Source organism: Callorhinus ursinus, unplaced genomic scaffold (genome assembly GCF_003265705.2).
Source record: "Callorhinus ursinus isolate GAN/ISIS: 27379988/994484 unplaced genomic scaffold, GSC_fseal_2.0 scaffold4, whole genome shotgun sequence".
Classification (NCBI taxonomy): Eukaryota; Metazoa; Chordata; class Mammalia; order Carnivora; family Otariidae; genus Callorhinus; species Callorhinus ursinus.
Window position 1 is genome coordinate 90,854,229 of NW_027397066.1, and position 27,412 is coordinate 90,881,640.

The window sequence follows — 27,412 nt, forward strand, 5'->3', positions numbered from 1 at the left end:
GTTTTGAGTAAAGCAGCTATTTTGGATAGAAATAAGCCAATTTGCTTAAGAAGTACAAGAATTATTCTGCAGACTGGCTGACAACTCCTGAAAGCTTCATGTAACATTTTTCTCTTGCTAGCACCTTCTTTACCCCCTTTCTTGAATGGGGGAGAGGGGAAGGGAGAGGTTAGACGGAGTGAGAGATTTGGAAACAGAATCATCTTTCTATTCAGGGATTTGCCTAGCACCACGACTTGCTAACGTTTCCAGGTGAGGGCATAAGAACTCAGGAGGTGCACTATCTTGAATTCTTTCCCAGCTGTTATCTTTTCATAAGTTCTGTATATTTGACTGGGGAAGTGGGTCTAGTCAGTACTATGTTTAAAGAAAGAAATAAGTCAGAGTGGGAAACAGGCAGGGCCCAGGAGAGGGGAGTCGAGGTGAGACCTGAGCTTCGGATTCCGATATCGGCAGGACTGTGCATATGGGCCCAGCCCGGGGGCCAGGCACCCCCCCCCCCCCCCCCCCCCGCCCCTTGCGCCTCCACTCAGGCTCCAGCCTGGCTTGCAGAGCTCCCGCTCCACTCACTACCCACCCAGCCCTGCCTCCCAGGGTCCATCCAGAGCGCCAGGGCTGGCGGCCGATCCCCGGAGTCGACCGATCAGCTTGGGTTCTTGACCATGTGGGCCGCCTCTCTTCCTAGAACTTCAGCTATTCTCACTAACTTTGTTAAGATACGAAAGGCTGTTCCAGACCTTTCTGTGTACCTCAAGTGTGAAAGGAAGGGAAATTCGCTTGGTTTTGAAAGCTTAAACATCAGGTTACTCAAGGAGAACGGCTGTTTCGATAACCCCCATCTCCCCCCGCCTCCACCTAACCTCAACCGCCCGGGGCCGAACGGTCCCTAGGAAGTGGATGCCAGAACGGTCTGTGCATTGGGCCGGGGACATTGCCAGGGCAGCTCTAGGCGCAGAGCTCGCTATAGGTCCTCTCTCCCAGGATCGGATAGATGATTCATTTTTATATGTAACGTTTTACCCCACTCTATAGCTCCGGCTGGTTAATGTTCAACCCCAGGGCTTCGAGAGGCAGCTCTAGGGAGGCAGGCAGGGATGACCCATTCAAGGTATATGGCCGCTGGGGAATGAAGGCACAGAAGCCCGAGAGAGGGTGAGGAGGGATGTGGCGGGGAGTGGGGGTAAGGAGGGGCGCTCCTCCGGCCTGGGCCTCCCAAGGCCCGCTCTGAGACTGCGGAGAAGCCGACGGGTCAGCGGCCCGGGCCCGGCAGGCGTCCCTGAGGCGCAGCCAAGAGGCAGTGCTCAGCCTGGGCCCCGGCCGCCCACGACGCCGCAGCGTGCGACGAGAGCGCGGACGCGAAGGCGGGCACTTCGCCCCAGAACGACCTCGGGGCGGCTCTGTGCTGCCCCAGCGCCCCCGCTGCGATGCTAGCCTGGCGCTTCGGGGTGGGGACGCGGGAGGGAGGTGGGCGCGCGGCTGCAGCTGAGGATTAGATTCCGGTGTTGTCCCAAGGGACGTGCAAATACTAGTGCGGGGACACGAAAGGGGTCCTCGGAGGTGCGTGGGTTGCCTTCCGGGCTGCCACTTCTCCGGGTGCGTCTGAAAATATCGTCAGGGTAATGCGAAGCAGCACGTCTTGCCACTTCCCTTCTCCCTTGTTGCCGGGCCAAAAAAAAACCAAAAAAAACAAAAAAAACCTTTAAGATAAAGCAGCTGTTCTGGTCAGTAGAAGGCGGTAGGACACGATTGTGCCCGAGCCACAGTTCAGTGAGGCCCGAGGCCAGGCTACCCTTGGGGGCAAGTTCAGGTGGAACGGCGGCACCTCGGGTCCTTCTAAGAGTTGGGCCGCGTGGCTCCCGCGGAATTGATGGGTCCAGGTGGTCCTGGTCAGACGTCCAGAATGCCATCCCCTGGAGCTGGGCGGCTGACAAGGCGGGGGTCTGGGGGGTGCTGCACGGGGGAAAAGGAGGTTCCGGGCTGGGGAGGGGGAGCTTCACGCCACGGAGCAGCAGCCTAGAATTCGCAGGCGGGACTTTTTCTTTTTCTTTTTTCTTTCTTTCTTTCTTTCTTCTTCTTCTTCTTCTTCTTTTTTTTTTTTTCCTGTCAAAGAAACCAACAAGACCCCGCCTCATCAGGTAAGAGTGGCTCCTACGATTTCACGGATTTTTAAGCGAGGGCTGGAGGCGCTGAGGTTAGTAGAATACTGTGAATGAACATTGCCTGAGCCCCGCAGAAGAAGGGTTTTAGTTTACTTTCTTTTGTTTGATATTATATTATTTTTTTAACAAAGTGACCTGTCGTCTGTAGCCTTGGGCTCTGGTGGGCAAAGCCCCTTCCTTGGCAGTGGGGATGGCCTGCAGGGTCTCTACCTCTGTCCACATCAGCGACCCCACCCCGTGCCCGCACATTGCCACGTGAAATCAGACACGCCGTCGTCAACCAAACGCAAGCAGCCGCGTTAAGTGACGCCACAGAAGGCCACGCTAGTCCATCCCGGAGGACAGAGGAAGATACCATCAAGCTTCAACTGGGTGCAGTAACCCTCCCCAGATACCCAGAGAAGCAGAGTTGAGGGGGCTGTTGACGCAAGCAGAATGGGGAAGGAGCCCAAGAACTGGGTTGCCACTAGTCTGGGATCCAAGTCCCATTCGATATGCTGCCCCACTGCCTTCTCAAGGACAGCTGAGACGATTCTAGGTCTCATCTCGCCAGAGCGACGAAGATGAAGGTTCCTGCCCAGGACTGCGAGAGAGGGGGTCCAGCGCTGCTGCAAACTGTCGTCAAAGACAGAAAGGCTTTGCTACTTCTGGACAGAGGAAGCTTTGGTAGAGAGAGTCCTGGGGGCTCTAAGGAAACCACCTTAACCAAGCCTTAGCCCTGGTATATGAGGCCCCGGCATAAGCCTACCATTTTCTAAGTTGATAGAACAGGAAACAAACAAACAAACAAAAAACTTTGGTGTGGATAAAGGAAACAGGAGAGGGAGAAGATGGGGGGGAGGGAAGAGACAGGGCAAAGTGGAGGGAGAGGAGCACCTTAAACATTTTTGCAGGAAGAACAGGAGAACTAGGCCTGGAAAGATCAATCAAAGTCAGAGGGTGCAGACACACACCCTGCTCATCGAGGAACCAATGAGTCTCAGCTTCTCTTAGCCCTTCAGAGAGAAGGGAAAAAAATGCAATCCCTCACACAGCTCTCCAAAAATAAACACCTTTACCATACATTTATTAAATGTTTTAAAAATATTTTTAGAAAGAAATTTATATAGTTCTTTTAGTCATTTTTTGACTGAGTAATTAACTATCTCCCGTTTTCCACAGTTGCCACTGAACTGTTAATACATTGTTACAAAAGAAGTAGCAATGATTTTTTAAAGGCAATTAAGTAGAATTAAATACATCTTCAATGGTACATTTTATGTTTTCCAGGCCTTCTCTATTCTTCAAACAAAATCTAAAATCAACATTCACATAAAATGCATAAAATACTCAGCAAGAAGTGAATGAGGTTATACATCCCAAGCACAATAAATTCTGGATTTTATCTTTTCAGATAGAATGTCAACAATGAGAAGGACTCTCTTCGTGGGGGGCGGGGAAAGGGGAGTTGGGAAGCAGGGTGATAAATAAACTTTTAAGATTAGAGTAAAATTTCTCTGGTTTCTCTTGCTAAAACCTGAAAAGGAAAATTAGTTATTTGTCTAAAATCAGGTTTCTACGTAACATATTATTTTTTTTTAATCTCTTCTTCAATTACCACTTTCTCAAGTTCAGTTAAAATGCAATTGTCAGATTAGGGATGCTGGGGGAGGAAGGGTAGTTCTAAAAAATTCCTTCTGAAAATCTGCTATAAGAAACTTCTCCCGTTTACTTCTCCTCCCTCAAATCAGTCACGTTTCTCGTTTCTCCATGTGCTTAGATTAACTGCTGCTTGCGGGGGGAGGGGGGGTGTTAATAAATCAATCAATAGGGACTCTATATTCATAAAGGCCTCTGATCTTATTACATCCCCCCCCTTTTTTTTTGTCCCTCTCTAAAAAATTTACCTCGGCGAGCCAGGGACTCCCAGCGTAGCCCGCGTCGACGGAGAACTGCGGGCGGGAGGCTGGGAGCCCCGGCGACGGCGGCGAAGGCGCCCGTGGATTAGGATGTGGATTGCAGGACAGACCTTTGTTTGGTCACATTCGCGACGCGGGGGGCAGGGGGCGGTTATCCTCCTTCGCCAACGCGCCAGGTTTTTATAGACTCGCCTTAAAAAGAGTTCGCTGCTCTTCACAGGGTTCATTTATGGGGCTTTCTAGGAATAACGGGACTTTTAAGATGCTCTTCATTTTTCCCCCATTATTTTCGTTGTTGTTACACTCCTAAAGGCACTCCCGGGTTTCAGCACCTCCCAGGACCAGGGTGGGGGTGGAAGAACGAGCAGGGCCGGGAGGCGAAGGGGAGGATTTGCCTCCTAATCAAACCGCCTACACGGCTCAGGTTGCCCAACATAGTTTTTTAAATTAAATTTCTAACCAAGTTATGGGCAGTAAAACTCAGATTTAGGAACTGAGAGGAAAGTGAGACAAACGTGGGCCGCACACACCTTTTCCCAGGTCTCCACCGCTTTGAATTCGCTATTAGGGGTTTGAAGAGTTTGAGGCCTTAGGAAATTTAAAAGTTTAAAAACCGAGGACAGGCGAGAGAAAGGGTTAGAGTAACAGGTGAGGGGGTGACTGGGGAAGGCGGGGGTGGGGGGTGGGGGGAGGAGAAAGCCCTTAGACCGCAAATCGGCGGTGCCGGGTTCCTGGCCCAGCACCCCCCGCCCCAGCCTCTGGGCGCGCAGAGGTGGGCGGCAGAGGGCTGAGGCCTACGAGGCCTGGACTCCTGGGGGCCCCGACCTCCCGCTCGCCATCTTTGATCCCAAGCGGAGGAGGTTGGTGTTCATGCTATAGATTACCTTAAAGGTTCCTTTAAGCACTTTAATACACAACTAGCTCAGAAATCATTAAGAGACCTAGAGAAGGAGAAAAAATACCCTCACACTCACCGGCAATAAGTGTTGACATGCAGCAAAAATCGATTGAGTGGAACCGAGGTGGTGGCAGTGGCGATGGCTGAAGGGGGGACTCGCGTGGGAACGGGAGGGGCGAGAGGACCGGCTCCACTGGCTCGGGAACTAGGCTTTTCTCACTTGAAGGGAAAAAGAGGAGCGGAAAAGGGTCGGCGGGCGAGCGGAGATGGGTGTAGGGAACAAGGAGGTGGTGAAGAGGGTAATTCTTCCTTCTGGAAGTCCAGGGAAAGGAGCTGAGGTGGGAGAAAGGGCTTCTCATCAGTCCCGAGTCTCCGCCCCCAGCCCGCACCACTCAAGTTGGGGATGAGACAACTCTTCCCAAACCTCGACTTCCATTTTTGTTTTCTGCAGATTGATCAATTGCCTCGAAATAGAGTTCTATTTCAGCCAGCAAACTAGGCCGAGGTCCGCCTCCCGTAGCCAGCTCTCCCAAGTCACTCTTGGACCTGCAGGAGACGCAAATCCTCCCAGCAGGTCTCGTTAGCGTTTCCAGCCCCCATCCCCAAATCCCCTCTCCCAGTCCCCTCCCTCCCCTCCCCCGCCGCCCCTCCCCCCATACCAGGCGGAGCTCGGGGAGGCCCGGACCGCTGGGCTCCGCGGCTCCAGAAGCCAAAGTCCGCCCGTGGGGACCGTTTTCCTCTCCACTGCTCTCAAGTGAACAACAAGGACGGAGGTGACCCTCGGCCAAAGGGCTTTTATCTGCCCCCCACTGCCGCGTGATCCCTCCGTAGGTTAGAGGCAGAGCTTAAAAAAGAAAGAAAGAAAGAAAGTTAATGTGCATTGAGCACCGATCTTAAATCGGGGACATTATCGGCGATCTCTTTAAGTGGCAGCAGCAGTCCCATGCAGAACAAAGACTCAGGGTCTGAGCCTCAAAAGCTAATAGGTAAAGTTTCAGCCAGATAAAAATAATCTAAGCGCAAAAACACAGGTTTTCTCGCCCCCAGAAAACTGCTGGCTACTTTTCCGCTCCCTATTCCCCAGGGTTATGTTTGTCCTCGCCCACTGGGGGGAGGAGGGTGACCAGAATAGCAAAGGACCTCAGATTTTACCCTTCACCGCCCCCCCCCCCAGCGCCTCGGTAATGAATTCCTTCGGACTAAGTCTATTTGCTACGATTTGTTACGAAATCAAATTTCACATTAAAAAAAAAAAAGGCTGAAAACCACCAACAAAGGAAGAGCTGGTGCTTAAGGTTCTTTTAAACACTCACACCGACCTCATTCCCCGTTTAGATGTCAGAGGATGGGAGGGAGGGCCAGGGCTGTAATTCATCTTGATTTGCTTCATTGTCCCGCAGTTTGCAAACCATAATCCTGTATAATTTCAGGAACAAGCAGGTTTAGAATTAATGGGTCAATATTATTTAAAACAAAACATGGGGAGCGTGACCTTTGCCTCAACTACATATTGCTCTACAAGACTCAGGAAACTCCACTCTAACCTCTCAACCCCTGGGCTCTTTGGGAAACTAAAGGGCTGTAGTTATTAGAAATGGTCTTTGTTTCTTTTAATGTCTCGAAAGGATTTGGAAATAGAATGCAATATAACATGAAGAATCTCTCTACTTAAGCCTGAAAGATAAACGTGGAGGCCTAAATATTTTGAACTGGAGGTGTTTCCTTGTAAACTTATTACAGATGTATTCCTCTTGAGAGGAATGTATATAAACTGTACATGTATACATACACACATAATTCTCCAGAACAATTTACTGGATGTGAAGACCTCCCCCCTAAAGAAGTCATTCCAAGCTGACATACTTCCTAAATTTCTCTCTCCTTTCTTCTTTCTCTCTTATATTATTTGCTAGCAATAATGGAATCCTCTGGGTTTAAGCCAAAGAAAAATCTGGGAGACAAGACCAGACTTTGCAGCCTTTTTTTTTTTTTTTTTTTACCCCTGGGAGTGGCTTTTCTTTTTTTTTCTTTTTAGTTTCTGAGGAATGACTATAATTTATTTCTACCAAATTTAAATAAGTCCTGCTGCCTTGTGTGTTTAACTAGGCGGGCAGAGGGAACTGGTTTGTTTAGGAAGCAGTGAGTGAGAAACCCTGGCCAGGTGACAGAGGAGGGCAGAAAGAATCCAGACCAATTTGTATGTAGTATATTTTACTCCCATGAAATAAAACACGTTTTTCATATTTGCTGAAAAGTAAAACAATAATATTGTACGAAATGTTATACACAGGGTAGGTTGTACATAGCAGTTTCAGAAACATCATTGCATCCACCAGAGAAACTATTCTAAAACTGATATTCACACATTATTTTATAATAATAATATGTTAGAAACATACAGTGTGGCATTTAGTATGTACATTCCTTTGCTCACAAGCGAAAAACCCTAATCGCTTCTGTATAACATGCTTTATTTTAAAGCCTAACCTTTAAAAACACTGTTGTGATAGTACTAACAACTGCTTTTTATAAAATTAATTTGACATTTCGATATATATACATCCTTTCAGTCATTTTAATGTTAACAATGCTAAACTTAAAAAATAACAAGCTTATAGTAATGTTAAAATGTCATATCCAGTCAAACATTTGTGTGTGTCCTTGCAACAGTCGGAAATACTTTTAGTGAAAGATGTCAGACATTGAGGAAATTCCTTTGAAATCAAAGGAGCTCTCTTTAATTCAGTGGTTTCCTTTTCTCTTTATATCTTCTCTTTCTCTCCCTTTCTTTAGTGCCCACGACCTTCTCGCGTAATTCCCAGTCTTTCAAGGGCAGAGTTGCCCCATCTGGCACAGTCCTAGGATCCGGGTGCTGTGGGCGAGGCTCACACCGGCCGGTCCACGGCATACTGGCAAGCACTCAGGTTGGACGCCGGGTTCTGCACGCTGGCGTAGCCGAAGCTGGAGTGCTGCTTTGCTTTCAGTCTCAGGCTGGCCAGGCTCGAGTTACACGTGTCCCTGTAAACGTACGGAGGAGTCGGCGGCGCATAAGGACAGGCGGGCGTCGGCACCGCGGAATTCAGCGACGGGCTGCTCAGGTTGTTCAAGTTATTCAGGCTATTGAGGCTGGAGCCCGGGACACCGGTCACAGCTGAGGGCACCATGCTGGACGACATGCTCATGGAGGAGATGGAATTGGGTGGGGAGAACATGCTCTGCGACGACAGGGGGTTGACGTTCATAGAGTTGAAGAAAGGGAAGCTCTTGGTGGACAGAGAGGCTGACGTGAGACCCTTGGCGGCCCAGTTGTTGTAGGAATAGCCCGGGTACATGTCGTCGTAGGGCTGCATAAGGCCGTTGAACTGCGGCCCAAAGCCATTCTTGCACAGCTCGGCCTGCTGGTTGCGCTCCCGCTTTCTCCATTTGGCCCGGCGATTCTTGAACCAAACCTGGGGGTGGAAGGCAAGGGAGCAAACAGATGCCACAGATCGGATTAGTAAAACCTTGATGCCAGAAAGCACAGAGGCCACCACCTCCGAGAGACAGACACACACACACACGTACGTGTGCGCGCACACACACATCCCGGTCCCCAAAATTCTCCCCAACCGCCCACCGCCCCTGGGACCCCAGCTGCCTGAGCCCCATCCAAGCGACGGAGGCCCAGGATCCCTGCGCCACAAACCCCAGTCCAACACCTGGTGGCCTGTGGGTGGCTTGTTCACTAACCCAGGCCCTCCTCAGGATCCAAAAACACTTACTGTAAAATAAACGCGGGGCGGCGGGTTTTCCGCCCAACCCTTACCCGACCGCCTTGCAAACTTGCTTCCCTTCCAAAGCCACAGACACAGTGATGAGGACAAGGGGCTTTTAGGGCACCAGAGGACCGGGCTCTCTTTCACACAGCTCCTCCCTCCTGTCTCAGACCTCCCCTGCTGCCCCCCACTCCACAGAACGTGCTCTCACAACTGGCGCCAGGCCTCGACCCCCATCCTCCCTTAGCAAAATAAGGAATCAAAAAGCAAAAGACCACCTTCCCCTTCGCCTCCTAAACTCCTCGAGCTCGGCTTGTAACTCTCTGGGAACCCAGAATGGGTCGCTCTGCAGCCTCCCCCTCCCTTCACTCGGCTTGTTCTCACCCTCCGCCCACTCCAGGCCAGGCCCCCCCCCGCACCCAGCGCCGTTCCTGCCGGGCCCAGACCATTTGCTTGGCTTTGGGAGCAGTCGCCTAACCCGGTCAGCCCCCACCCGCGTCCGGTGGCCCCGACGCAACCCTTCTCTCAATCCACATCGGGACCGCCCGTCGCTGCAGACTGTGGCTTTTGTGTATTGGAGCGAGGCCTGGCCCCAGATTTCAGAGCTGACACCGGTGATGTTTCACATTACACATCTCAGCCGGGCCCAGCCGCCTAATCCGTTTTTTTTTTTTCCTTTTCCCTTTCATTCTCGATTTCCTTTTTATCCCCCTTCCTCTTTGCACCCGACTGCTATAAAAAAAGCACGCTTCACTCCCACTTGGCTGGACACGCAGCGGGCCTGGATGGAGGCAGCCAGAGGAAGCGAAAGCCCAGCATGGTAGGGGCAGGGAACCTGAGAGGGATTGCAGAAAAACCGAAGGGAGTGGGGTGGGGGAAGAGATCTTTTCCGAAGGATTCCAGAGAACCCACTGATTGTGTTTTTATTTTAATCACTTGCAATTTCTACCCTAGGCCATCTAAACTTTGCCCAGGCAAGAAGAGTACGTGCAAGTCCCCTTCCCTGATGCGCAGGAGAGCTAATGAAAGACTGACCTTGCACAAAACCACGCGGCCGGAGAGCCAGAGGTCTAGCTCTGAGCAGTTAAACTAAAACCATTTTCAACTTCATCCCGGCTGTTACCCACCAGCATAGCCACATATCCTACACAAATGCCACCCAGAGAGTGCCTCCGTTCTCTCTGCTTTGGGAAAGCATTGTGGTCTTTATTTATTTTATTTATTTGTCGTTATTGTTGTATAGCGTTTTCTTCTTTCTTCTCTGCTCTAACTGGGGGCTCTATTTCTCCATCCAGAGCTTTTTTTTTCTTTTTCCCTTTTTCCTTTTCTTAACAGCAAACCTCTGGATCCTGCTATTTGTGTTTCTGCTTCCAGAATCCTAACACATTTGGAGTTTCCCACTGACCGGAACAAACCAGGATGTTGCTACTGGGTAACTTAAGTTCACTTTTGCCAATCCATAAAGTACAGATTTGCTACAAAGGTAAGCCACCCCCCCTTTAAAAAAAAACTATTATTATTGGGAAGAAGGGTATTAGTAACAATCTCCTGAGAAAAGATAAATAAACCAAACGGAAAAGTCTTTCTTTTTTCTTTTCTTTCTAAGAGGACTAACAGGATAGTAGGTGTGTATCAAAACTGCTTCCGTAGATCACAAAACTAAGGGATAGGGTGTGGGAGAGACCTGAATGGCCAAAAAACCTCAAAGACTACATAAGGAGGATGAGCCAGTAGAGAGAGAAAAGGCCAGGCTAGGCTGGGCGCGAAAGTTTCCCAAGGAGGACCAAATCTTGCATGTCTCCGGCGGCATTTCTTGTTAAAAGCGCACAGGTTGGAGCCTGTTCTCGCCTCCTGGCCTGGGAGGGATTTTATTAGCGCTCATCTGGCGACTGCAGGCCGGGAACACAATGCCCTGTGCAGGGGAATGCCACGCGGCCCGGTTCGGAAAGGCTCGGGGTGTGGCGGGGCAGTGAGCCGGTGCCGCTCCGGGCGCCCGCGCCAGGCCTACCGCCTGTCTCCTAAGGGGGAGCTGTAACCTCGCAACCGGGGTCGCCGAGAGGCCTTCTGCTTTTGCAAAGACACACCACCCGGGCCCTCCGGGAGACGCCGCCTTCCGCACTCCCTCCGCCCGGTCTACGTGGCCTGCATCTCTACAATGGCTTCCTTCCTAGCATTCCCAGGCTCCGCGAGGGGTCCTACCCGAACTCGGGCTTCCGTGAGGTTGGTCCACACGGCGATTTCCTCGCGCGTGGACATGTCCGGGTAGCGGTTCCTCTGGAAAGTGGCCTCCAGTTCCTGCAGCTGCTGGCTGGTGAAGTGAGTGCGCTGCCGCCGTTGCCGCTTCTTCTTGGACGGGTCTTCGGTGCCCACGTCCTCATTCTTTCCCTGCTGGCTCTTATCTTTCTCTGAAAACGAAACACACAAATGTTCCCGTCAGCACGTCCACCTGCTACCCGCGAACTCCAGCTGGACCCGGCGGCGGAGGCCGGGGATGCGATGGGCTGCCAGGCAGGGGAGGAGTGTGTGAGCGGCCTCTCCGGGCCGCGGGGAGCGCTGCGGCTGTAGGGTGTGCAGATGCGAGTGTGGGTGTGAGCGCCCCATCTCCTCCCCTCCCCCAGAGCCGCACGTTTTATTTACATGTTTATCTCAGGGCAAAGGCACATTCATTTTTATAGCCTCTGCTTTCAAGTATATTTACACGCCTCTGCGCAGCCACACCAAATCTCCTCGGACACCCGCACGCGCGCCTTTTACAGAGCCCCCTCAGATCTCGATGCGATTTCGGAAGGCTAGTAAAGGTAGATTTTGGGATTCGGTCACCCACCCACCCAAGTTCTTCTGCCCTTTAGAAATACCGCTGCTTCTGCGGCGTAGTTTCGGTAATACTTTTCTAACAGGAGCAGCTTCTCGGGAGCTAAAAGCCGAGAGAACAGGGACCGGGTTGGGGGGCTGGGGGCTGGCCTCTGAACGTCTTCGAACGGAGATGCTGGGATTTTTGTGACCCAGGAAACCTCGGCAGGCCAGGATAGGAACAGGGAAGAGTAGGAGAATGGCTCGCGGCGTTCGCGGCACCTCAGGCGGTCGAGGTTGGGAGAAAGGAACACGGGGCCAAAAAGAATCCTGGCTCCGGAAGTTCTGCGGGAAGCAAACTAAACGACCACTCCCACCACGCCTCCCCCAGGAGGGGCCGACTTCCTTGCGGGCGAGAAAGGCCGAGCCGCAAGGGGCGGCTAGACCCGGGTACCTGCGGGGCCGCGCGGCGCCTTACCTGCGGCCTCGGGGCTGGAGGTGTCAGAGATGGTGTGCACCTCCAGCCTGTGCTTGGAAGAGTCCAGGGAGCGGGTCTGACCGGGAGCCAGGACTGAAGCCATGGCCAGTGGCTGGGGATGGTGACAGGAGGAAGACGAGGAGGTGGCCAACAGCTTGGTCCCTACTGCTCGGTGCTCCAAGTGCAGCGGGCCTTTCATGCAGTTCATAGACGAAGGAGCGCGCCGCCCTACAAGTCCTGGGCTGCCGCCCGGCTGAAACCCCGTGGCCGTCGCCGCCTGCTCGGCTTTGCGCTATAGGCGCGGAGTTTCCCCGCTGCGGCCGCCGCGGGCAAAGCCAGGGAGTACAACCCCTGCTGAGTCTTTGAACCGAGCCGTCCCTGTCCCCGTCTCCTTAGGAAGGTTCTAGCGAAAGGGTCCGGCGGCGGCAAGTCAGCGGGCAAACGGAGACATGGGGATGTGGGTAGGAGGGCACAGCTCGGAGCGTCTTTGGGCAGCAGGCTTCCAAGCTCCAAAGCGAAACCAGAGTGGGCAAAGACCCCTTTCTTCCCTCCCTCCCTCCCCCAAGTACCCCTCCAATAAGGAAAGCTAACGGCGTTCGCGATCTGCCCGCCCCTCGCGCGGCAGCCCTGACAGCGAAGTGTCAAGAGTGACAGGGACAGGTAGCTGATATTAGATCCCCCGCAGCGACGGCTGCGGCAGCGGCAGCGGCGCGGGCCTCTGGGCGCACCCTCCGCGGCGCGCACACGCACACCCCCTCGGGCCGTCGAGCCCGAGCACGGACTCGCAGCAGCTCAACTCCCGGCACCTGGGCGAGCGACGGACCAGCTCTGCGGCTCCGAGCTTCCCTGTTGGCCTAACATCTTAAAACCAGAGGCGGGCTTCCTGGTGCCCAGACGTCACTTTGCAGCGGCCCTCCCAACCTTCCCCGCCTCCGCCTCCTCCCAGACCCTTCGCCCAGCGGGAGTGACGTGGCTCCGCACCAATCAGGAGACCCCGAGCCGCGGCGGAGGGACAGCTCTGTCTGCACCTATCAGCTGTGTGGGGCCGGGCTAATAGCTCACTGTGCCCACAAAGTCTACACCCGCCGGCTCCCGGGAATTCTGCTCTGCCCCGGCCGAAGACCGTCCGGCTTTTAGTTCAGGCGGGGAGGTAGAGAGGTGAGGCCGGGAGCAAAAGGCTCGGAAGAAAGGAGCGGAAAGGTCGAGGGCTGAAAGGTACAAGGATCAACAAGCCTCCCCACCCCTTCCTTTTGTATCTCACTACATCCAATTCCAATTGAGAGATGTTTTTCTCTTCCTGGATGGAAAGGAGACATGCTACTTAAAACCAGAAAATTTAAAAAACAGCAACAAATCACCTCTCCGAGCTTAAATTTTCCAAACAACCTGTCAAGTGAATGCTGCGCTAATCTGAAGAAGCTTTACTTTAATTGCAAAGAAGACAAAGCCCTGAGAAGGCAGGCTAATAAATTAGAAATCGAGAAGCAAATGGACCCGTCAAAAGAAAATTACCTTGACTTTAAACGAACAACTGTTTGGTGGTTCACTCTGGATTTATACAAGAATAAAAAGTCGCCTCAGATCACGTTCTCTGTAATGCTTATTAGTCCCCAGACAGAAAATACACTATAGAATAGAAACCCTAACCCAGCATTTTCAAAATGCTGAAAGCTTATCCATTCTACTTAGCGTTGATTAAGACACATATCCTAGATCTTTCAAATTCCTTGTACACTGTATTAAGCTTGTCCTAGCCCTAGAGAGAGCCCGCTTTAAATTCGACTCTCTTGTTTACTTTATTATCAATCAGATTCAAATCCATAAAGCCCGCAGAATCAACAACCTTGAGCTAATTATATATAAAATATGCTTTAATGAATTTCCATACAATTAAGAATGTTGCCAAATAACCAATTTCAAGGATAATTTTTAAGTCATTTTCTTTTCCTAGGGAGCTCAAGGTTGTTGAATCTTTAAAGTCCAAGCAGGCAGAGGCGGTAGGGTGGGGGCGAAGGGTAAAAACCTAGCAGAACACTCAGCTAGGAAAAGCAAAGCCTTATTCAATTATTTTTTAAAAAAGAAAAAAGCCATCTTTGGGGACATCCAACTCTTTACAACACTATTTCCAAAAAACTTTAATTTCCAAAGAAATACAAACATATCATTCAAAATAATTTTTGGAAAGTCCTTTTGTCCTCTTCTTAGGTCATCAGGAGAGCACAAACTAATCTCCTTTGGGTTTCTGCATTGGTGATTGCTTTATTGTGGAGTTAGTGTTATCATCCCTGAATGTGTATTTGTTTGACATTACAGTCAATGATTTGTAACACCAGTAGGAGGTATCTCCAGAAAACTCCTTCCTTGTCCTTGTTCACAAGATTGGGAAACCGTATGCGGTCTGGGGCAGAGTGGATGAAGCAGACTACAAATACGTTTGTAACCTATGTGTCTCTCCTTTGCCTGGCTCTCCCTGCCAAACCCTATCTGCAACTCCTCCCCCATTTTAAACATGCTTGAGAGCCATCCAAAGAACCAAATGAGAATTGTTCCTCAGTCTCTCCCCAGAAGTATCATCCTACTTTAAGAAAAATATAGCTGCAAGGAGGAATTTTCTTTATAGTGAGGTTTAAAATCAGCATTTCTGGTTTTCACCTTTTATTCCAGTTCACCCCATTTCAAGCATACACACACCTGCTCAGTGCAGAACACATCCCCATGTGACAGGTCTGCATTAGCTAAGGCTCATACATCCAGCTATATTAGGTCCTGCAATCTTATCACTAAGTTATACATATTACACCAGCAGCCTGTTGGTAAAGAAGGTTAAATTAATTTACATTCTGCTCATTATCTGGTGCTTAAATGACGCATTTTATCCCTGAGATTTGGCGGAGAATCTCCTCAGACCCCACAGCGTTTCACCGAAGACAATGCTTTTACATTTGTAGTGGTTTTTAATCTGATAAGACTCTAATTTGCTTAAGTCTTTTAAATAAGGATTTTAAATGTTTCTAGCCGTTTTCTTATTGAATTTCCTCTAATTCCCCCAAGATCATAAAGTATACGTGTAAAGTAAATATTTCCTCCCATTGCACTGCCAGCCGATGACCTATAACTAAATCAATATGAATCCAGCTCTTTTCTGCCCAATGTGTTTACTAATCATATTCCAGTTTCTTCTTTTTAAACCTCAGCATAGCTGCGATCCCCAAAATACCAAACCCATAAAGCTTCATTTCATGAAGAAACTCCATCACATGAAAGAACAAAAAACTCCCTACCATAGTGAACATAATTTCTTTCTTAGTATTAGTTTCTTTGAGAGTCAAACCCCGGAGCTGCAATTTTTGGTGGAGGCTCTGGGTGCTTCTTAAAACTCCTTACTCAGGAGAGCTGAGAAGCTCCACAGAACCATATAGATATCGAAGCCCATCTCTCATTAAACCCACAGAATTTTGATTTAAACTCCATGGCTCTGTTGACTGACAGAACTCACATCATGGCAAATAAACATATGAAAGACCTAGTCTCCAAATCAGCTTCCAAAGTGGTTGAAACATCCAAGAGCAAGTGACAGCTCCTCATAGTGCCAAATTGTGGGAGATATTGGAAGTACTGGTGATCTCCAGGCAGCCTAAAATCCTAAAAAGATAAAGAATCTTATATTGTATCTACCCATTGCAAAGTCAAGTGGAAAATAAAGACAATCATCTGGAGATCTCTAGTTAAAGTAAGAACATAACCATATCTAACAATCAGTCATTCGTCTATCTAGATAAGCACATACATAATATATAATGCCTCCCCCAACCATCAGCTGAGCCAGTAAGGCATTTCTTTGCATCTTTCCAGAGTTGATCTCCTAATCACTTCACACATGGTGAGCTTGGCCGACCCCCTTCTCAGGCCCACAGAATTCACTCCATGGATGGTACGAGTACACCAACATGAAAAGTCTAGATGGTGAAAAGCGAGTAGTGGGAAACCAAGAAACACTTTTCAACGGAAACAGTGGTGGTGATGGTGGTCGGCAACTTCGGAGACTTAATCTACAAAAAAACTTGTGGGTGCACAGATACTGGTAGTATAGATAAGGAAGGGGTTGAAAGTAATCCTGTGTATTTTGCAGGTTGAGCACTACCCTTGTGTTCCCCCCAACACACACTCTTCTTTGACTGGTTCTAGAAATTTCTAGAACTTCCTAACCTCCGTCACAGAAATTTCCAATCCAGGAAAACATCAGAGTGGCCAGTTCAGGGAAACTGGAGATGCTGTAAGGTCTTCACGGAAGGAAGCCCAGTGCGGGTTTGGGTTTTCGAGTCTGAAGACATTCCAGAATTCTCAGTTCGGTTTTCTTGCTTATTCTTTCAAAGCAACACCCTTGAGGAGGGAAATGTGTGACACGGGGTCAGGAGTGTTTTGAGCTGCTGGTATTTGCCACCGATTACCAGTCTTAAGGTCTTACTTAATTTCACACTCTGTAGAGGTAGTTGCGCAAAGCCCCTCTGGCCCTCCTGGTGAGATTGGTTGGACTGCGCGGCCAAACTCTCGGGTGCGGTGGCCCAAGTATGGGCTGATATTCAACCGAGCGATCCACAACTTGTGGGGGAAAAAAAAAATCTGTCCTCAAAGCTCACCTGGAAGATGGCTCAATTAGATGTCTCCCTGCGTTGTCAGATTGTAGCGGGGTAGGAGTCTTGCTCTGGTCCAGGCCAGCTCAAGGCCGTGGCCCGCCCAGACTCAGTTCAGAGCCGCGTGACAAGGCGTGATTGTGTGTGCGTGCGCGTGTGGTGTAAGGCACAGAGGTCAGATGGAGACCTTGCACCCTGCCCAAGAAGTGGCCTTTTCTCCCCTCCTTCTTCTGCTGGCTCTCTCTTTGCACACAAATAGAGCTGGAAAGGCCCCCTTCATTGTACCGCTCCCCCCGCCCCCGCCCCGGCTCCAGCCATGAAGCAGAAGCACCCAGAAATGAAAAACTTTACTGTGGCTGATCCCCATCCCCATCCCATTCTCTAAACGGATTAAAAAGGTGCTGGTTTGTAAAAAGGGGCCGATTATTTTCTGAATCATAAATCTGTGCATGTACTGAGCAGCACCCACATTCTCTGGGTCCCTGCAGACGGCATTCATATTTTAGTCCCCCACACTCAACCACTTGAGGTTTGGAGTAACTGGTTGGGGGTGCTCGGGGTGGTAGGGGAGGTACCCCCACACTGGCGCATGAAGAGAAGAGCAGGGATTAGAGGAGGCAGGACGGGCTGGGGGAGGGGATGCCTCTGAAACCATGAAACCCACGTGCTATATGCCTTTTTACATTAGTTTGTTAACACTGCAGGTTTATTAGGCCATCGTTTAATCTCAGAAAACAACTAGCTGAGGAAAAGTCAAATAAAGAGAATGGGATAAATTTGTGTCAGCCATGGGGGAGAGATGGGGATAGATGGGGGGCAGAGAGAGAGAGAGAGAGAAAAGAGAATGAGATAGACATTAATATCCAGGTCCAGAGAGGAGAAATAACAAGGGACTGACTAAAGTCACTTTTAAAAAAATTGGATTAAAACACGCCTCTTTTTCTCTTTTCTGTATTTCTCCCCTCTAGCTCTTGTCCCTCTCCCTTTTCTATTTCTCTTGCTTTCCCTTCTTTCTGTCTTCCCTCTCCCAGACATGCTGGTAGCTAACATTCAGCATTAGTTGTCATGGTGACCATAAATCACATAAATCCAAAAATACCCACCTATAATCTGAGATGAAGCTTTTATTTCCCTAGCGAAATAATATTTTAAAAGCTGTCAGCTGACAAAAAAAAAAAAAAGGAACCCACCTCATCGTAGTAACCCAAGTAATATATTACTTCTAAAGGTTTAAATTAAAATGTCAGCCTGTTAAAAACATGCTGGGAGAATTTTGGGCACTCTTCATGTCAGAGCCTTACAATGAAGTTGACTCCACCACTCCTGATCACTCTTTAACACATATAAACAATTTTGCTGCTTATTCTCCTATTAATTTCTTTCCTTCCCTCCCACCTATCTTAGTCTGTCCAGACTCTGCTTTCGGTGGTAAAAGAAAGGAGTCTCCACCTGGATCAGAGAGGGGTTCAATCCTCTGTCTGAGCCTTTTGAGGACCTTGTGTGTTGGTCCTCTCTTATCAATCACTTCCCCAAACGAAAGATGGGGTTTGGGGGAAAGAAAAGGTTCTCCTCAGGATCCAAAGGGGGGTGACTCCCTAGAGGAACTGAGAAGAAAGAAATGCAGAGAGGACTGGGGGTAGGGGGGCAGAGTAGTCAACTGACCTGGGTGACCAGTTTCTGTGGTTAAGTCTAGCCTAGGAAAGGTACCTGTATTCTCTCACTCCTGCTTTTTTTCTCCTGAGAGGAAACTTTCCTATTTGGAGACCCTGGTGGGGGAGGGGGGTGACGGCCACAGTTGGGCCTTTTGTCTTCTACCTTGGGCTTGTTGTCTTTTGCCTATCTTTGGATTACAGGGTATTCGCCTAGATGAAGAGCCATTAATTACCCATTCAGTCAATATTAGAAAGACGACAAAGCTTTTTACATAGGATTAAGAAGACATCAGATTGTTCCATTAGTATATTCCTGCTCACGAATAAGCTTTCGTTATACATTTCCCTTTCCCTCCCGAGTCGTTCTAACAACTGCTGCATATATTAACAGCGGGCGGTGCGGAATAACAGCCCAACCAGCCTTACGAAAAACTTTGAGCGCGCTTAGTGTCCGTAGCAAGGAACACGACGACCGGTAAAGACTACCTCTGCGGGCGGAGATCCGCAGGGACTGACTACCTATTGCACAACTGGTACAATTTCCCCCGACGGGGGAGAAAAAAACCCCACAAAACGCAGAGGCAGCTTCTGCCAATAAGCTACAGAGTTGGCGCGGGGTGGGGTGGGGTGGGGTGGGGTGGAGCGGTAGCAAAGGAAAAATGGAAATCTCCTCTCCTTAAGCCTGTTCCCCACTCTGGTTGCTTCTGCCTCAGACTTCACGCCCCTTCTGCTTGCCCCCGTCCCTTGCCCCGGGCCTCATCACTAAGAGCCTTATACCCTCTAAACATCCCCCTTCTTTCAGACAACGACTCAGGCCCCAAGCACTGCTGCACGTACCACCATTTCGCGTTTCGCTAGAGACGGTCTGGACTGCTCTCGCTGGTACCCTTGTTAGCATGAAAGCGGCTTCACGACGGCGAAAGGAAACCGGCTTATTTGCTTTCAGGGGGTACATTAGGAATCCACGTAGTATGTGCTCGGCAAACATTTGCTGATTGAATGAATGAAGGCTTTGCCGCCGCCCAGGCGGCGGGGGTTACCCCGGGTCCTCTGAAGAAGACTGGGATCTAGCTGCTTGCTGAGAGTGTGTGTGTCGCGGCTGGGGGCTCCACAAGGGGCCTTGGAGTCTCCCTCCCAAGGGAAGGCAGTCCGAACATCCCAGAGACTTGGGTGAGACTCTTGCTGCTCATCCACTGAGCCAAAGCTATTTAAAAATTAATGGCGTCTCCGAGAAAGGCCCGGCGGAGGTACCCGCCCAAGTATGGTCCCGGAAGCTGGGCGCCGGGACCATGGGGTGGCAGCTCTGTCCGATTTCAGCCCGCAAACCAGAGCCACCGCCCCGAAACTTTAAGGGTTACTGACAGGGGAGGATCACTCCCTCCCGCTCCTGAAAGTCAGGAGCACTGTTTGATTTCAGCAAAGAGGCTTCTTTTGGGACACCCAAAGCAAGGAAGTCAAGGATCTCTGTTCTAGGGGGACGTTCTCAGCAGACCCCTGTCCCTTCTTTCTGGGGGTACCGTTTAACTTGCCAACTCTTCCTCCCTCCACTTGGATGCCTAGCCATTCATCCTTCAACCCTCTCTCAAACCTGCAGCCGACCTCATGCCCCCTCCAGTTCCAGGGTTCCAGCCAAACCGTGGGTCAGCCCAATGGCTATCAAGGGGACAGGGTTCTCTTGGGAAGGAACGCAGAGTTGGAGCCTTCCAGAGGTTAACCTTGTCTACTTAGAGACCGTTTTCAGTCTTCAATGAGAGCACACTGTTTTTGGGGGGTTGAGAGGGTTGCGCCAAAATAAAGCATCATGATTCCTTTTGAAAACACGTCATTGTAAACATTTTTTTCTTTTTGAAAGCAAAAAAAAAAAAAGTTATAAAAAATAAAGGAGAAAAATCTTTCTTTTAAAAGTAGGCTGTGGCCAGGAGTTTGCCTATCACATGAGTTAAATTAACTTATATTCAGTAGAGGGGACTCTGGCAAACTTCCTTCTGAGGCACTGTAGTTTTGCCTACACATGTGTGACATTTTTTTCCTACCACATCCCTAAAAGCCAATAAAAATCAAGATTTTCGGCATTTCTCCCTATCACATGCCTCTTCTTAATTAATGGCATTAAACATGTTTAGGCAGCAATTTTCCTCTCCCGTCCAAAAGGCAGATTGTTGCCAGTGTAGAGCCTTTCACATGCACTAAAATAATCCTGTCCTGAAAGTAATGGTTAAGAAAACAATCATCCGCTTATTTCTAGTTCTTTATTTATCTTCTAATGATCAAAAGTGGATGCTCAGTGGTCCAAGTGGGGACTGTGACTGCAGCAGAAAGGACCCACTCTCTGCCGTTTCTTGCCGACCTAGGAGGCCCCCAACCCATCTCCAGCCTCCCCTCCAAAGGGCCCTGCCTCCCTAGCTCAGATGGAGACCACCTGTCTTCAGAAACCATTCCTGAGGTCTGGGAGTCCTGGGTTGGGGCGGGGATAGAAGACACTCTGTAGCACTCCTGCTCCCAGCGCAGCGGGAAACCTCAGCTTCAGCTCCGCCGCTGCCAACCCACCCCGGGGCGAAGCAAGATTGGGAAGCTCCCCCAAGTCTCGCCAGGGCCAGGGCTGAACCGGCACAAAATATTTCCCCGGGAGTCATCGCTGTTCTTGATTTTTAACCCTATCCTAAACATACTCCGGTCTAATAATTTATTTTTACGACCGATTATCAAACAGAGGAAGAATTTAACACAACCTTAATGACAGAAATCACCCGACGTTATCTCTGCATGGCCCCATTTAACCCCATGGGGTTAATCCCGGACAAGTGAGCGTTTAACTGGCCCAGCAGGAGGACTCGCGATATTGTGGTGTCGAGACTGCTCTGCTCCAGACCACTTTAGAAGTTTTATTTAGACAAATGATAATTTTCTCAGATTTACTGGGAAGCCCGAATGCAGGGCCTTTGTTTTCTTCTTAGTAATATGGTTTGTTTACTTGGCGGGGGTCCCAATTCGCCCCCCTCCGGCCCACATTACATTTGTATCCTTACACTTTAATCCGGAAAGAGGGGGTTAGGGGCTGAGAGCGGTGGGGGGCTTTATCTCCTCACACTATCAAAGGTCAACAACTTCCTAAGGCTAGGCACTTATTATTATAGTAACCTGGAAAACCCGGAGAATAGAAGAACGGTTAAGTTTGAGTTTCGCATGTATTCTAAGGGGAACATTGTCCCCTCATCCCTAGACACACACACGCGCACACACACAATTAAAGGGTAAGTTTCAGTTCAGCAAAAGCCTGTGAAGTGGGTTGGAGGCGTTTTAACTTTTACACAAGCCTGCAGACTTTGAGCAGCAGTGTCCCTTGACTCGTCCACAATGAAACCAGCTAATTAAGCAACGACAGGACCAAGACCCGAGGCCTTGCAACCTGCACAACAGGTAGGTTCGCGTCGCCAGGGGCACACACTTCAGTACACCCCTGGCTGCTGCGCACGGTCGCTGCCCTGAGGTTCCGCGGGGCTCCAGTGAGCTCTTTTACCTCCCGGCCAGGCGAATCTTTGCCAACACAAGCCTCCCGTGGTAAACCCCGCACCCACCAGCCTTGGGCGGGGCACCGCTGAGAGCTGCAGGGGCGGGGTGGACCCCTTGGTGGTGCTGCACGCAGTGGGACACGGCGGGCAACAGAGGTCGCTGTTGGACTACTTTTCCGCGCCAGCCAGAGGCACAGAGATAGGTTGGGGTATGGGTAGAAGATCAGGCCACAGGGAGAGAGCGAGAAAGAGCAAGAGGGAGAGGTGTTGGGTCTCAGGAGTGCAGTATAATTTGGGGAAAGGAATTAACGTCCCTGGGACGGCTGCTTCCCGTCCCACCCAGAGGCCAAGTGTCTCAGTCACGGAGCAGGCACGCCGACTCTGGCGGCCTCGCCGGCGTGCGCCTTAACCCAAAGCCCAGAGAGGCCCGGAGGCGGGTGCCCTGCGCGCGGCCTGCGCTTCGCTCCCGGCCTTACCAGTGGCGCCGGGATGCTGCCGCGGGAAGAGCTTGCTGCTGGCCGCCTCTTTCCGGCTCTCGGGAGAGTCTGTGAACTCGACCTTTTTGATTTCGGAGTCTTTGGAGAAGAGGCATTCAACGGCCGCCGGCTGCACGCCTGGGCCACGCGCGCCCGCCCCACAAGCGGGTAGAGAGACGCCCGGGACCGCCGCGGAAAGAAGCGGGGGTGTCGGGGAGGCGGGGGAGGAGCAGGACGAAGAAGAGAAAAAGGGACAAAGAGCAAAGACCCAGTTAGAGGAGAGGACGGAGGGCACTCCCGTCTCCCGGACCCTCTGGCAACCCGGCGCAGGGCGGCGTACTCTTCTCCGCGCCTCCCTGGCTGCCAGCGGCTCTCTCCGGGAGGAGTAGGCCCCGGGCGTCGGGCTGCGGCGAGCGGCTCCCTCCCTATCCACGGCCGCCCCCACCCCCGAGCCCCTGGGGGAGGCCACCGGCGTCCTGGTTCTGCGTCCCTTTCGGTCCCGGCCGGCCCCTCCTGGAAGAGCCCCTCGCCGCTGCCTCGCCAGGGGGCCGGTGCCCTCTTGTCGCCCTCCCGCGGTGCGGTCTCCCCGTCGGGTGACCCGGGCGGGAGAAGCGACCCTTACCTAATTGCACACACGCCGACACCAGTTTGCGGCAGTTGGTCTCCATTCCCCGTTATCTGCAAAAGAAAAGAGAAAGAGGGCTGTGAGAATCGGCGGTCCCCGAGAGTGCGGGGCTCAGAGGAGGCTACCGGTGGGGCGGACGGACTACTTCAGATTCGCTGTTAAGCGCCCACTCTGTGCTGGGTTTCCGGCGTGTTTCTCTGACTTGACAGCCTCTGGCCGCCCAGCCTCAGCCCCGCCCTAGCCCCTGGTCCTGGACTTCTGAATGGACCTGAGGGGATCTCTCCCTGCGGAGTTGCTGTGAATGGGCCCAGGCGCTCTGGACGGATAAATCCATCGTGTTCTGGGGGACTTAGGCTGTGGAGCTACTCACAAGATGTTTGTGTCAGGGCTGAAGAGCCCGTCTGAACACGGGGCCAAACTTAGCAGATACAAAATTTTGGGGTGAGTGAAGAGGACCTGTCTCTTGAGGAAGTTGTGTGGAAGGCCCCCATTTAAGCACAGTGCTTTCCGTGAGTAGGAGCTCAGTGAACCTTTGTAGAAAATCAGAGTCAACTCCTAACTGTCCTATACAGCAGTTGTCCTCGATTTTCTGTAATTCTGGAATGAACGAGACTCTAAGGTTCTTGGCCTAGGGTGCTCCAGGAGCGAGCTGGCTTCGGGCCTCTCATCCATCAGGAGCCACTTTTCCATATTTAGCCACACTTTCCCCTGGAGATACTCACCCGGCCATTTATTTACCCTAAAGTAAGATTTAAGATCGCAGAGGAGCGAAACGGGGTGGACTGAGTGAGACGGAGGGGAACGGGGCAAACGTCCGGAGGGTTTTCTTCCCACCAAGGACTCAGAAATAACTCGTAGAGAACGGCTCCCCCGATTGTCCCTGGCAAACCAAATCTTTTTCAAATTTCCAACCACAGCGCAGCGAGCCAAGCGTTTAACGCGCGCCCCCTTTTCCGCCACAGGCAAACCGGGGGAGGTGGGTGGCGAGAGACCCTGTCGGGGTGGGTAGAAGAGCCGCGGCTGCTTTAAAGACAGAAGAAAAGAAAGAAGGTCTCGGGCTCCCCAGGCCCTTCGGATCTCCGCGCCTGCCTCTCTTCACGCTAACCAGGGTACGCCGGCGGCGGGAGGGCCCACTTCGCTCCGGCCCAGGGCTAAGGGTAGGAGCGGGCGTTGCCCCTTTGGCCCAAGAACAGAGGCGGGGCAGGGAGCTGCGGGTCTGGCTCGACTCTGGGTCGTATTTCCCGGCTCCTCGGCCTCTCCTGGAACTAGTCGGGCCTCGGGGGGCCTCTGGCCAAGGTCGCTGCTTAGAGGAGGGGCTGCCCAGCGCGGCGGCGTGGGGATCCAGGGGTTCCCCCCACCCGTTAGCTGGGACGTGGGCGGGGGCTCTGCAGATCCTTGCAGGCCCGGGGGCCCAGAAGTAGCAGTTTGGCGGCTCCAGATTTAGTGATTCTGCAGTAAAATCACAGGATTAGTCCCTGATTGAGATGTCTGTTCGTGAGATATTACAAAATTCATTATCACAGCTTTCTACTAACTCGATATGAAGTAACACAGATGGGATTTTATTAGTCCAGACTTCAAATGTTTACTTATGATAATTTCAGGGGAAATTTGCATGTCATCATCAATTCGATAATCTTTTTTTTTTTTTTTTTTAACATCTGAAGGGGCTGCATTATTAGCGGGTAGCCGAAGCATTGCAGATGGTAACTGCAAATCGTTTTTATTTTTTTAAGGAATGAAATATACAAAAGAAAAAGATGGGGTCGCTCAGTGTAAAGTCAGTCAATTATTACACATTCTCCCCCCACTCCCAAGCTTCAGTGCTGAAGACCAAACAAAGCAATACAAAACAAATCTTCAAGAACTCTGTTCTAAGGAATGAAAAGAAGGTCAAGGCGTGTTTCTTAGCTCACTCCTAAGTGTCCTTGTGACTTGGGGATTTATTTTGCAGTCAAAATGAGACCTGAGACCTGCATTATTTATTTATTTTTTTTTACTTCATATAATTACCAGGCCTACTAGATGAATTGAATCTAAGTAACTAGGGAAGATAATTTTTTAAAAATAACCTCCGATTCCTGCCTGCTGATCCTTAAACTTGCCCTGTCAAGGAAGACAAGTCTTAATGGACAAATTTGGCTGTAGGATTTAGGGACTAGCTTCCACCGCTAATCTCACAAATTAAGATGCACAACTTTTTTTGATGGGAAGTTGTTCTCACCCCCAAAAGTTCCTGTCCTGGTTTGAATGTATATGCCAGGCAATCTTGTTCTGGCCAACTTGCGTTTTCTATTGTGAGTATGCTAAAAAGCACCATTTAGTTAATGAAGCACACTGAACCACACTGGCCAAGGCAGGCAGTAAAGCCGTAAGAAATAAAACAATTTTCTTAAAAAAAATAATTTTTAATGATTGCGATAAGAGGGAATTGCAGGACAAAACATAGTTCTAATAATTCCAAATCCTTTCACATTTCTCCCCTTTCCATTTATTTTGTTAACCCATAACAAAATCTTTAATGGAAAGTTTAAAAATAAACAGCACAAGAACATATGTTTTAAATGAACTAAATTGGTGAGATTAGCCAGTAAATTAATTTGCAGTGGGTAATCATTTAAGGAAATTAAAATACTGCCTAACACAGTTCTGTATTTTACCAGTTTAAGCCTTCTTTTAAACCAATTAATACTGATGCTTTAGGAACACTTGAAGACAAACATGCTCAACTTGAGGAACAAAGCACCTGAATAATTTACGTGTAGTTTTGCTGAGGTAAAGTAAAACATTCCATAAATGAAGTAGCTATTTAATTTTTAGGGAATGTTTGATTATTGAAACCTTGTAGGCTTATTTTATGTCACACCAATAAAAATCCTCAATCTGTTTTACTTACGTGCTTTGTTTCCTTGACTTAACTGATATCTGAATTTTAGATAAATTTCCTCCAAAATTATATTAAAACCATGTTTAATTCTTATTAATGGCCAAAAAATGCAAAGGAATCTCTTTAAATCAGATTATTTTTTCATACAAATACTTTAGAATGTTTGACTGCCTGTATTATTTTAATTCATAATAGTAAAAGTTTTTTCATTTAGTTTAGTAAGACATAATACACACACAAAGAGAGTAAATAACATACGACCTTATGATTTCTAAATTACCTAGGAAAGTAAAGTCATTGAATTGGCATTAAAAGAGAACCGTAGGTCCCAGATTTAGAAACATAATTTTTTTCTTACTCCACACTTGGAAAATAGTCCTCTCCTCTTCACCGTTTAAAAACGTATCTCCTCAAGTGCAAGACTGGAGTTGACTGGTGATCAATTTAAAGGATTTATAATCCGAAGTAATTGTCTGAGCTTGGCATCCAGGCCTGGCTCCCAGGTAATTCGCTTGGGCCTGAGAGGTCACTAACTGCCAGTTAAGATGGAATCTTCTTTCCAATTGGTAACAATGGGAAGGGGGCTAATCTTCCAGTAGCTGAAACTTTGTACCCGGCCCTTTATCTTGAGAATGCTAATCCTCAGCCTGAGGATTTGTCCCTGCAGTGTTGGCACCGAGATTTAAGGGAAGATACCTCGTTTTAAATGCCAGCCATGGTCTCGCTTCCCACTCGACTTCAGCAACCCCATAGACTCTAGTGTCAGCGACTGCGGACAAGAGGAACAGGGTTTTGCAAGGTCTGTTTGCCAACTGAGTTACCTCGGGGGGTAAAGGCAGCCCCAAGAACCACAAATCACCTACGGTGAAGATTCTCCAAAGTGGAACAAATTTCCAAACTCGCATTATCTCACATCCCTGCGAAAGAGACGGCCTCCACTTACCGGCTACCGGGAGAGAGCTGCTGTCTCCGCGTCCCACCGCTTCCCGGGGAGATTTCCAGCAAGCCGAGGCGCAGGCAGCACCGCAAGCGCCTGAAAGCTGAGCCCGAGAGGACTGCGGGGCTCCCGAGGGTGCCAAGTTCCGAGGGAGTCCACGGGTGCGCGGTGGCCGCGGGAATCTAGCCGTCACTGGCAGTTTCTTTCTGCTCCTCTCCAGCTTTCTCGCTCTGTCTCGCACTCTCTCTCCCCTCCCTCGCTCTCATCCCTCTCTCTTCCCTCAGCTCGGTCTCCGTGTGGGGAGTGACGTGACGTCAGCAGAGATTCCACCAAACTCCACTGCACAGTGGCGGGCGGGCGGGCAGCCGAGCCCGGCTGCGCGGCGGGCGTTCAAGGAGCGAGCAAAGCGTTCGGGCGAGCGCGGGGGGGAGCGGGCAGGGGCGACGAGGAGCGAGGCAGGGCAGGGCGGTGAGGCCGGCCGGCCAGAGAGTTGGGAGCCGGAGGAAGAGCCCCGGGAGCGAAAGAGGGGCAGGGAGCCGGGCAGGGTTCTGAGACAGGAGCAGACGAGCAGCTGGCGCAAGCAAGCCTACTGTGGAAAGGAGGACAGGAGGGGAGGGTGGGATGGAGGAGAAGAAAAAGGAATCTGCGCCGAACCCGGAGCGCTCATAAATCAGAGGGGGAGGACCAGGGCGTCCGAGAGACAGAAACGTCCTCCTG

The 27,412-nt window shown here is 50.4% G+C and overlaps 2 protein-coding genes across 3 annotated transcripts; both read right to left on the reverse strand.

The window, feature by feature from the left end:
* Positions 1-1,427: 1,427 nt before the first annotated feature.
* On the reverse strand, positions 1,428-5,357 carry LOC141372541 (uncharacterized). The gene is made up of 2 exons (XM_073891259.1): positions 5,028-5,357; positions 1,428-2,082 (listed from the first exon to the last, which is right to left on the reverse strand). Exons 1-2 carry the CDS (start codon positions 5,312-5,314, stop codon positions 1,428-1,430), a joined length of 942 nt encoding a protein of 313 aa, XP_073747360.1. The 5' UTR covers positions 5,315-5,357.
* Positions 5,358-7,167: 1,810 nt separating this feature from the next.
* PITX2 (paired like homeodomain 2) lies at positions 7,168-26,734 on the reverse strand. Of its 2 annotated transcripts, XM_073891204.1 has the most exons (4): positions 26,702-26,734; positions 22,869-22,924; positions 10,910-11,115; positions 7,168-8,404 (listed from the first exon to the last, which is right to left on the reverse strand). In XM_073891204.1, exons 2-4 carry the CDS (start codon positions 22,912-22,914, stop codon positions 7,841-7,843), a joined length of 816 nt encoding a protein of 271 aa, XP_073747305.1. In that variant the 5' UTR covers positions 22,915-22,924; positions 26,702-26,734; the 3' UTR covers positions 7,168-7,840. The 2 variants fall into 2 exon arrangements, with proteins under 2 accessions (XP_073747305.1, XP_025729434.1); XM_025873649.2 differs by lacking the exons at positions 22,869-22,924; positions 26,702-26,734 and adding an exon at positions 11,979-12,814.
* Positions 26,735-27,412: the final 678 nt, after the last annotated feature.